This window comes from Leptodactylus fuscus, chromosome 6 (assembly GCF_031893055.1).
Source record: "Leptodactylus fuscus isolate aLepFus1 chromosome 6, aLepFus1.hap2, whole genome shotgun sequence".
NCBI classification, from domain to species: domain Eukaryota; kingdom Metazoa; phylum Chordata; class Amphibia; order Anura; family Leptodactylidae; genus Leptodactylus; species Leptodactylus fuscus.
The window spans coordinates 56,382,808-56,394,748 of record NC_134270.1 but is presented as its reverse complement, the minus strand read 5'-3'; the positions used below and the strand labels follow the sequence as shown (position 1 = coordinate 56,394,748).

General features: G+C 41.3%; 1 protein-coding gene across 1 annotated transcript in view; it reads left to right on the top strand.

Moving 5' to 3' along the window:
• KIF1B (kinesin family member 1B) overlaps positions 1-11,941 on the top strand; it is a 110,699-nt gene that overhangs the window by 77,923 nt on the left and 20,835 nt on the right. Inside the window, exons 23-28 of the mRNA XM_075280019.1 lie at positions 3,753-3,849; positions 4,624-4,772; positions 5,890-6,068; positions 6,597-6,734; positions 8,132-8,380; positions 11,606-11,724. Of these exons, the coding sequence (XP_075136120.1) occupies positions 3,753-3,849; positions 4,624-4,772; positions 5,890-6,068; positions 6,597-6,734; positions 8,132-8,380; positions 11,606-11,724 (931 nt within the window). The remainder of the gene's footprint in view (positions 1-3,752; positions 3,850-4,623; positions 4,773-5,889; positions 6,069-6,596; positions 6,735-8,131; positions 8,381-11,605; positions 11,725-11,941) is intronic.

Sequence of the window (11,941 nt, the reverse complement as noted above, 5' to 3'; positions counted from 1 at the left end):
ATGAATGCAGCTCTAGATGTGACTGAGCACATTACAGATAAGTAAATCAATGTATTTCCAAATGTATTGCGTATGTTACAGATAGCAGAATTAGGTATCTGACACAATTTAGGGTCATGGCCTGTCAAGTCTTCTGTAGTTCTGCGTGTAAATACATATTATTTTAACTTGTACTTATGATAGTTCATCTCAAAATGATAAAACTGATGGATTCAGCTCTGCTACATCTGCATGTAAGGAATCATATGATCCCAATACAGAACATTCCTCCACCCTACTCTCCAGTACTCTGGCTCCATACTGCCATCTAGTGGCTGAGATATAGAATGCATGTTTCCAGCAATCATCCAAAGGAATCTTACTTTTTAGGTAGCAATATTTTTTTTCAACACTGAAAAACAATCAACAAGCTATTGCTCTTGGGTTTCTTATGTATCTTGTTTCTGTTTAGAACGTTTCAATGCATATTGGTGACCTGTGAATAAGCTGTAGGTGAACTTTATTAAATAACACCAACCACCCTGTTCATAGAATGGAGGGAATTTACTGACCCTACACTAGTTTTTGATGTAGGTGGGTGTAGATGCAACATCTTTGGCACACAGCTCAGGTTTGCCACAGAGATGCACCACAGTGTTAGTTCTGCACTAGGGTGGGATAGGGACATCTCAGCCCATTAAATTCTATATACTATTCTATTCTATTTATACCTGATAAAGAGGCTAGAACTTCCTAATAACTCAGGCGCATATCGTGCCAATTGGGGAATTGATAAAGACTGGCTTGCCTTAATAAATCCCTCTCAATGTAAATGTCCAGTGTATGTATTAGGTGCTGAAGGCTCTACTAGGAATTTCTCTTGATGAATCCTTTAAACATTGTTGAAGAAAAAGCTGCATTCGGGACTTTTGTTTGTTCAGAAAAATGTTGGATGCCTGACAGACTAGCTGGGCTGTGAGGAACGTCCCCCCCTGACAGTACTGTCCATAGCCCTGTACTGTCAGAGTGGATGTTCCTCACAGGTTAGCGTCATGGCTGGGTGGTAAGGAACGCCCTCTCTGACAGTACAGGACTATGGACAGTACTGTCAGGGGGGACGTTCCTCACAGCCCAGCTAGACTGTCAGGAACGCACTTCTGACAGTGGGCTGAGATTGATGCCGTTATAACGGCACCAATATCTCCAGTTCTGGGCACATAATGGGAAACCTGTGCACTGAATTCAGCACAGTGTCTGCTTTCTAGCGGTATATAAAACTACATGTGCCTGAGAACATGAAAGTCCTCTTTAAAGTATATTGATACATTAATAAAACATGCACTTAGCTCAAAGTGACAAGAAAATTAAGTGGGGCCACACGGTGGCTCAGTGGTTAGCACTGCAGCCTTGCAGCGCTGGAGTCCTGGTGTTCAAATCCCGCCAAGGACAAAAAAACATCTGCAAGGAGTTTGTATGTTCTCCCTGTGTTTGCATGGATTTCCTTCCCATATTCCAAAGACACGCTGATAGAGAATAATGTACATTGTGAGCTCTATGTGGGGCTTACGATCTACATTAAAAAAAAAAAGTTACAAGAAAATTAAAGCCGTGTCAAGATCCAGCATTTACCCTACTTGCTGACAGTTTCCTGTTAGTAACAATTTGTTTTGTATGTGGTAGGCATTGCTGCAATTAAAAACCACACCAAAAAAAGCAGTGTGTAAACCCAGCCTTAGGGCTCGTTCACATCTGCGCCCGGTGTCCGTTCTGCAGGTTTCCGTTTCCTGCACAAAACAGAGCAGGAGATGGAAACCTGCAGGGCTCTTTCTCACCTATTCATTTGAATGGGTGAGAAAGCTGTCCGGCGGTGAGCGTTTTATGCCCTCCGCCGTGAAATCATTTTTTAAAATCTGGACACAGAGTCAGACATGCAGTACTCTGTGTCCGGATTTAAAAAAACAAAACGGTTTTGCGGCGGAGAGCATAAAACGCTCACCGCCGCTCATGGTCGGACCCGGTTTGTGCTTTCCGTCTTCTTGCATGCAGAAGACGGAAACCACAGAAAGGAGACCCGAACGCAGGTGTGAACCTAGCGTTACAGAGATACCAGAATCAGCTATCAGTATCAGAGATACCAGATACTATTTTGTTGAGTCACTTTTTATCAATATTTTAATTTTCACATCAGTACCAAGCAAGATAGCACCATTCTGTCTCCCATCCATTTTTCTTTATAAAACTTCAATGACGATAAAGCAGATAAGAATAAGTCATATGCCTTAATTCAATGTTTCTAAAATCTGTTGCAAATCGTGACATATCACTCCTGCTGTCACATCTCGTACATATGAGTGGACAGCTGCTTGTGTAGGAATTTCATGATCTGCATGTAAGAATATATTAAAAGATCAAAGGTCACCTTATACAGGGTTTGGGCAAACAAAGCTGCAAAACACATTGTGATCTGATTAATTTTTAGAAATTCAGCAATAATACAATGTTTAAAGGGATCCAATCATTGGATACCCTTTTTTTTCTCTATAGCACATCAGAATAGCCTTAAGAAAAGCTATTCGTCTCCTACCTTTAGATGTCTTCTCCGCGCTGCCATTTGGTAGATATTCTGTTTTCTGTCTTTATGCAAATAAGTTCTTTCGCAGCATAGGGGATGCCCCCAGTGCTGTTTGAGCTCATTTGCATACCGAAGAAAACCTGTTTTTCTACCTAATGGCGGCGCGGAGAAAACATCTAAAGGTAGGAGACGAATAGCCTTTCTTAAGGCTATTCCGACATGTTATCGAGAAAAAAAGGGTATCCAATGATAGGATCCCTTTAAATGCATTATCTATCCAATTGCATACCTGTATATAAAATGTCCTTTTACATGTACATCTTAAGACCATAGCAGGAAATATCTGGAGAAGAATTTTTTTTTTTTTTAGTCAGCCCAGATAAATTTTGCAATGTAATGTCCCCTATACTGACCAAATAATGAAAATATTTTGTCTGTTCTATCTCTCCATAAGTATTCACTTGCGCTATCGGTACCACTAGGGGGCAACAGTCAGTCTTTTCTGTGTGATCTTGTGCATTAGCAGTGGCATGTTCTTCAGACCGCTATGCACTGTAATGTTTTAATTTCCCTACACACACCCTTCAACGTAAGAGAATCTTGTTTCTTGCCTTACCCAGCCGCACTGCACACGCAATGACTTATTTATATTCTAGGTAGCAATTGCCTCATTGTATGGTACCCAAATAAGTATCCCTGTGTAGCTCTGATTTTATACTAAGAAATTTGGAGTTTCTATATAAAATCCACAAGCAAACAGATATTTTCTCCTAGCAGCTACATTCAATGTAGGTGACAGGTGTCGGTGGGATACGGTCAGTCTCTTAATCCCTGGCTGATTCCACGTGTCATTTCAGTGGCGGCCTTGCTTTGAACTGTTCTATACTGTGACATAAAAGTTAATGCCTTTATCCCATAAGCTCTTATGTGTCCCAGTCACCTCTGCCTTCTGTCTAGTGAATACACATGATGTTTCCTTATAGAATTCATTCTGTGTCCCTGGAAAATAGAATTCACTCTTGAAGAATCCCATGAACCTCTCTGTCCATTTCTCGTCACCACATTTCTATACGTTTATATTTCCTGTTGCATATCCTTTCCTTCACTCCTGTACAGACATAGTTGCCTTTCACATCAGCCCTCGTCTACAGTACTCTATACTTTCCCATCTATCCTATACGACCTGTCTCTCCATTCATAGGATTATGAAAGCAAACTGCTGGCCCTTCAGAAGCAAGTAGAAACCCGCTCACTGACTGCTGAAACTACTGAGGAAGAGGATGAAGAGGAAGAAGAGGGTAAGAATTTTGTTTTTCTGTCAGACCATCTTTGGAGCCCATTAAAATGAATGGCACTGAGCTGCAGTAATAGGCACAGCCATATCTACCGCTCTATGCCTGTATAAACATAAGGGGTGTGCAGAGCTTCAGTCTGCTGATCGGGAGGAAGCCACGGCATTGGCTCACCATCAGATATTGATGGTCACCCTAAGGAAAATTACTATAGAAGATGGAGACGTTACTGTCAAATTTAGAACCCCAACTCAAGGACACCCATAGGCCCCCTCAACATGTTAGTGTGCTAAAGTACAATCTGGTACCAAAATAATAATGTAATTGTGGTATATGAAGATTTATAACTGTATATATTAATACTTTATAGTATTTGTAGATAACATAAGTGGTGTAATCATCACATATGGGGGGACACAGTCATCACTGGTTAGGTGGGTGGGTGTTTCACTTTACAACTGTTTCACTGGGAGATGAGCTGTAATGGCACTGCCAGGTCACCACACAGTGAACATTGCTGTGTTAAAAAAAATAGCTGATTCGTGTGGGGCCTGAGTATTTGGCCCCCACCAGTCTCAAAATAATGACCTGTCCTAAGGATATGTAAAAACATCTGAGGTGCAATGACCACATTCAATTGAACATGCTGCATCATAATGTAGGGTGATGGCTGCGATAACCTGACAATGGCCAGTTGTTACATTGCCTAGGTAAGTGCCATTGTGTAGTACTTGCTTTTGCAGCACATTGGCTGTAACTGGGACATGTATCTCTTTACAGTTCCTTGGACACAACATGAGTTTGAACTTGCCCAATGGGCATTCAAGAAGTGGAAACACCATCAGTTCACTTCTCTACGGGACCTGCTCTGGGGAAATGCTGTGTACCTAAAAGAAGCCAATGCCATCAGCGTGGAGCTAAAGAAAAAGGTGAGCGCTTGTCTGGTGTTTGTTCATTTCCTTCTCTGCTTGATACTTTTCAAGGAACAAGGAGGGAGGTGAGTGTGGACCTGAAAGAATAAGGCTGTGTTCACATGCAGGTATTTGCTGTGGATTTGCGCGGCAGATTTTTCCCCCAAACCTTGGGCAGATTTCTCTAGAATCCGCCTCTCAATGTTTACAATGGGAGGCAGAGATCACAGCAGGACACAGAAAAAAGAAGTGTCCTGCTCGATCTTGATGCAGGTTCCCAGGCTGATTCAACTACAGAGTCCATGGCTTGAGACTCCCTGCTGATTAGGGCAGGTTCACATCTTCACCCAATCTCCGTTTTGCAGGTTTCTGTTTCCTGCCCGAGAAACTGGACAGGGGACGGAAACCAGCAGGGAGTTTTCAAACCCATTCATTTGAAAAGGTTTGCAAAGTGTTCGCCCATGAACACCTGTGAGCGTCTTCTGCACTCTGTGGCAAAAACCTTTTTTTTTTTTTTTTTTTAACAGACACAGAGTCGGACATGCAGGACTTTGTGTCCGGTTAAAAAAAAATCGGGTTTGCCACGGAGAACAGAAGACGATCACAGGTGCTCACTGAATGCCGGGTTTCTGTCTTCTGCCGACAGAAAATGGAAACCTGCAAAAAGGAGATTGGGCGCTGGTGTGAACCTGCCCTTAGGCCCATTCATACGGCCTAATCAGCAGCAGAATGGCGATGCTCTGCATTAACATCCCGTCGAGGCTAGACCGTGGTGAAAATGCCAGGGGTGGAAAATGAAGAGGAACTCCTCCATTTTCCACAATGTGAACCTACCTTAAAGGTACTGCAATGCACTGTGGCTGTTATGATATGCTGGGAGTTGTAGCTTCCTAAAAGATACTGAGCCACAGGCTGAAACCACTGGCCAAGAATATTTCTCACCTCCGTCTTTTCCCATTTACATTTCTTCTGGTGCGCACTGTAAAAATGAATGATATCTGTCCACTGACTTAAGTGAAACCTCCGACTCCCCTCTCCTTGAGTATGACTATAGCACTGGACAGTATATCACATGGCAGTACCTATAAGGGATTCTGTTCTGGGGTTAACCTTTTACTGTCTGTGTCCTCATTAGGTGCAGTTCCAGTTTGTGCTGCTCACAGATACCTTGTACTCTCCACTTCCTCCGGAGTTGCTTCCTCCAGACTCTGAGAAAATCCCTGAAGATCTACCTTTTCCCCGTACTGTGGTTGCTGTAGAAGTGCAGGACTTGAAAAATGGGGCCACACACTACTGGTCCATGGAAAAGCTCAGGCAAGTTTCTACTGCTCTGATAATATTTAGAGGGATTGTCCAGGTTTTGGGAAAAGGTTTGGTTTTCTAGTAATACTGTCATTTTTGTCTATGGGCTGTGTCTGGTATTTCAGTTAGGTCCCATTCACTTGCAAGGACACAATAAGGATGGCACTGAGATATGTTGCATCAGCTGAATAGACTATGTGGTCTGTGAGCTTCTATAGGTGTCTGGGGTTTAAAGGGGTCTTTGTGGTATGTACGTGCCAGCTTGTAGACTTTGGATCTGAACCACACCATTTGCAAGATCTCTGCTGTCAGTGAATAGAGCCTATAATAGCTTAGAGACTGATCATCTGATGTTCATTCGGATGTAGAATTTATTAGAACACAGGGATCTGCGTACAAACCATGCACCTCTGTATACACCAGCAAGTACATAAATATAGTATCGCAATACTGTGAGATTATGGCTTCCATCATCATATCTCTCTGGATGGCATTCACAACCACCTTTATTTCTAATGCAGTCCGTATTTCCTGTCATAGGCTGCGGCTGGAACAGATGCGAGAGATGTACGACCGAGCAGGAGAGATGGCATCTAACGTCCAAGACGAACCCGACGCAGTATTAAGTGGTGGTGACCCATTTTACGATCGCTTCCACTGGTTCAAGCTTGTTGGCAGGTAGGCTCAAGTGAATCTGGTGCTATTGAACCTATCCTAGCTTTATTTTATGGAGAGGTTTACCAGGTTGTTGCTATTTATATGTATGATGTCACAACTGTATGTTATACTAACCACTGTTCTGGGATTAGATTTATCATCCTTAATATCTCTTATTTTTGGCAATTGTTGCAATGATGGATATGTCAATTATTTAACTATTTGTTCTATACACAGAGTGATATAGCCATATTACCCAAGGCAACATGTGTGCAGTAGCTAATATGCTATTCCATACTAGATGACAGCTCTCAAAAGTGGCAGCATAATATCTTATACATTGTATGTCTAGACTTGTGTAAATCGGGCATTTAACGCACATTTGATATATTTGTCCAATAAAACTTCACAAAGATATTTTCCCCTGCTCCTTATGCCTTCTGTGAACCAAAATGGACAGCCACTAACCAGCAGCTGCTCTTGTCAGTATTGGCCAACCTTGTTTGCCATACAGATCTTCCTGGACAATGTAAAATCTCCGCCAAGGGTCTTGTCAGCCGGACCTGTCCTTGTCAGCCATGGCTCTCATATAAGTGGATGTCTGTGATAAGAAAACCCCCATTTCTTGTTTTAAACATCTCACGTCTGCTGAGATCAGATCACTTGCAGTTATAAGTACTACTGAGCGTTTTGGATGCCACATGTCCCCTCCTAGTGAAGTGACACCATGGAGATCGTCTACAAAGCCAATTTATTATCTACAACAACTATATAGATGGTGATTTGGCCTCGCGCAATGTCTCCATGACAGTACTGTATCAGGCAGGAATCCACTACGGGGCACATTGTCATCAGAATCCCTCAGTAATGCAGCCTCTGGATTTGGGCCTGTCATCAAAACTCAACATAGAAATAAGATACTAAAACTATTTTTCCCATTTTGACATATAGGGATTTATGTGGTACATTGGGACTTGTATAACTGGCATATGGCAGAAGAATCTAGTGTTACATGTTTCGACTGGGCAATTGCTAGCTTTGCCTGATCTGGTTGTCACATACAACTCTATTTTGTACTTGGCCTGGTTTTATGTATTATTCCTATTGCATAGCTATCAGTTCCTGTAATGCTCTTTTTGGAAATTCAGAATGAAGTTATTATGTATATCATTTTTTTTATATATAAAATTAATGCACACTCTCCCCTCACCATACTTTATTTCATTTGTTTTGCACCTTGCTTGTCCCTTTTTCGCTCTCTTTGCTGACCCTCCCTTCCTGCTCTTGCTCCCCTTTCATTTTGATTTATGCTTTGTTTTACTGGTGACCTATGGAGTGTACATCCCCATTGCCCCCTCCTTCCCATTGTACCAGTGCCTCTAGGTTATGATAACAACTCTTCCATTGCAAATGTCTAGTTCTCCCATATTCCATGGCTGTGTCAACGAGCGGTTGGCAGACCGCACCCCATCCCCCACCTTTTCAACAGCTGACTCCGACATCACCGAACTGGCGGATGAGCAGCAGGACCAGATGGAAGACTTCGATGATGAGCCATTTGTGGATGACACCGGCTCAGATGTGGGGAATGAGGAAGGATCTGATCTCTTCAGTGATGGCCACGATCCGTTTTATGACCGGTCCCCATGGTTCATTTTAGTAGGAAGGTTGGTGAGGTTGTGCAAGGATTTGGCAGAAAAGGACAAGTTCTTAACATTAATCCCACAATCTCTCACTTTGATACAGTCACAAGGAATCTAGAGCACATTCAAATCCATTAATAAATGCTAGGACCATAGAAGCTTGGTTAAAGGAGAGTCTAGGAGAAGCATCACCCCATGACCATTCCTCTTTAAGCGTAGTGACGTTCCACATTGAATAGTTTACATATCACTGGTTAGTGGTAGCCATTGATTGTATTGTGCAATGCTCTTGTAGCCAAAGATTCCATATGGCAATCTAGGCAATGTTCTATCAGATGTAAAATATACAATTTCTCTGCCAAATGACTCCTTAAAGTGTACATAAACTTTCAAACCACTTTTTATTTTCTGGCAGCATTTGTGCTAATAATAAATTATGTAATCTACTTTATTAATGGATTTTGGCTTCTTCCATGAAATCCTTCACTGAAACGCCTTCTGCTCCCTGTTTCTTTATTAGCATTAGAAATCGTATAGGAGAATATGGGTGTAATAGAGAGAAGCTGAGGCTGGGATGGGATAACTTCACACGCTTCTATCTCAGGTGTTATAAAAGTAGAGATGTGTTTCTAATACAGGTAGACTGCATGTCTGGCAGTATTAGATCTAGAGATATGGCCAGTTGAAAATACTCGAGATAGAAGAGCTGTGTATAGGTATTCAACTGGTCTCATCTCTGGAAATTATACAAAATGGCGATTGTGGTAGCATATGAAAAATGAGAATCATGTCTTTCATAGGACACTGTATGCTATACTATACAATATCAATATCTATAAATATATGTCATTGAAATGACACCCCCTAGCCTCCGCTTCTCTGTATTATACACCCTGTCAAGGGCAACGTGGATTTCTAATGCTAACAGAGGGCAGATTCGATTTCATAGAGCCAAAATACATTCATAATAGTAATAGTAAAATTTATTAATGAAACAAATGCTTCAAAATTTACAATTTGGTTGAGTTTAGGAACACTTTAAGGTGCCAAAGAGGGGTAAAGCCTCATTCCCTGTGTTTCAAGTTTACACGGGCGTGCCACGTGGTCACAGGAACTCTTCAGGAAACTCTCATTTTACGTGCTGATTTTGTTGCAGATTTGCCGTGTAGGTCACCCTATAAATTGCATAGGATAAAATGTACTGTGAAAATCCGTAGAAAAAATTTACAAGTTGTGGATTTAGCATGGATGCGGTTTGTTCATGTTTGAACAGCTGTACCATTTTTATATGTGGGGAGGACCTAGAGGACAAATCTGAATGAAAACCGGACAAATCCAATTCACACTTTGGAAAGTTATTGTAGCATGATTACAGTCTCTGTAAGAAAATGTTCATTTCTGAATTGGCTGCCACCATTGTTAAACATGTAAGCGTCGCGCTGAAACAACCATATAGTCATTTGTACATAGTTTCCTTCTCCTGGCTTTCTGTCTGTAGTGGGTAAATGTGAGAACTTGTCCTTTCTGCCCCTGTCATGGGTTGTCAGACTCAGGAATGCTAAGGAAGAGTGGCAGGACCATAACCCAATTTTCATTCATTTTATTTTCTTCTTTTCAATGAAAAAAGAAAAACAAAGCATATTTTATTATTTTTTTTCCTTTAGTTTGGTTTGTAGTTTTTGTGTTGCCATTACCTCACCAACCTCGCTGCTAATACTTTGTTCCCTTCCTCTTGTCCCTGGATTTGGTTGAGGGGTATACCAGATGGAAGAATAAGGAGCTCCAGTATTAAGGATTAGGTCATGTATAAGGCTCCATTTGTTTCTTGCTATTTTACTTAGAAGGCTCCTTGCCCATGCTTAGATTAGCACATACGCTCTTGTGTAAAATATCTTGGGAATTGTAATTTTACAGGATTTTCAGAGCCACAACCTATTACATAAAACCTTGTTTTCCTGCATATCAGCGCTCTTGTTTCTATGCAACATCCTTTCCATTAAGCCATGTTTAAATACAGATTTCTCTTTGGCTGGATCTAGTAGTAGTTTAGCTCCTGCTCACATGACTATCTGAGCAATAAGTTAGAGGGATCTTAGTATGAGTAACTAACATCTTTGGTATGGCTTTCTCTACAGTTTATATAAGATACCAGGCCTACACTATCCCCATACGCTAGAGCCAACAAAGCTCTGTACCCTATATACAGCAATAGATCAAGCATTTCTGTATTTGGGCCACACTTTAATCCAGGTTTGAAAATTATTCCATCTGTTCAATGTGAAAAACTGGTCCATTCTTCTAGTATGTATTCCTTTACTAACCAGAGTAGATTTGATGTCCTACCTATGGTGACCTTTATATTTACTGGAGATCTCTGACAGAATCCCTTTCTGACCTGCACCATCTGACAATGGAAGGGGTCTTCCACTTTTATTTTTAACATCGCTGTGTATGATGACTGATACAAATGGAAAGTGTTCCTATTGTACCTGCCATTCTACCACTTATGTCCGTTGTTGTGATCCTCTGATGGACAGAACAATAGACAATGCTACACTAGTGTGGAACTAGCCTTGGCAAAAGTATGTCAGGGTGTGTTTTCAGTTGTGAATATAGAACATATCATTTCACTATGAAAATGGTTTGGCACTGAAGCACAATGTTGCAAAGTTACGTTTCAAAGTAGCAGAAGTTTTCATTCTACAACAATATGACCTTAATGAGAATAGACTATTTATGTAGCCGTGGATTTTAGCCATTACATCCCTTTAAGCCAGTTTCTTATGGCAAACAGTAAGTGATGTAGGCAGCAGATCTCTGCCGCTGCTTACCTCTGGACACCCCTCCTTCCAAGAGACATCTGAGGTCTGGAACACAATAGTTTGTTTTTTTTCATCATAAGATTTTCTTTGCAGCTACTTAATTTATTTTGTATTTTGTGTTTGTAGTGTTGGTTATAACATGGCTTATTAATCCTGTTTTTGCTTTTGGTTCGGATTATGTATGTAACATTTTTATTTTGGTATTTTTCTGTTCTGTTCCCTGTAACCCCCACCAGCTGAGTATATGAGCATGGAACAATGGTGTATGATAGTGTCCAGCAGTGTCTAGTAATGGCGTCCATCGTATGGTGCTGTCTGTATCACATCTGTCACCCATAAATGTTCTGAGATCCTGAGAGACCAGTGACTAGGCAGCTACATTCGCTGCAGATACATAATACAGCGCCCCCTGTTGTTTTTCTTGCAGAGCATTTGTTTATCTTAGCAACCTGCTTTTCCCAGTCCCCTTGGTTCATCGGGTGGCCATAGTAAGTGAGAAGGGAGAAGTAAGAGGGTTCCTCCGTGTTGCTGTGCAAGCAATTGCTGGTATGTATCAATACTCTAATTGCTTTTATGTATACAGACCATCAACAGGCTACATTTAATGCCATAAGTAGTGACACTGGTGCGGGAGTGCTTGTTACAGAGTAATAAAGTCCTTTCTTCTAACTGATGCACCAGTTGGACATCATAGAGAGGCATAGTAGAAGACTAACACATATGAAATGTAGTGTTATAAATATATAGTCATCACAGCCTTCAA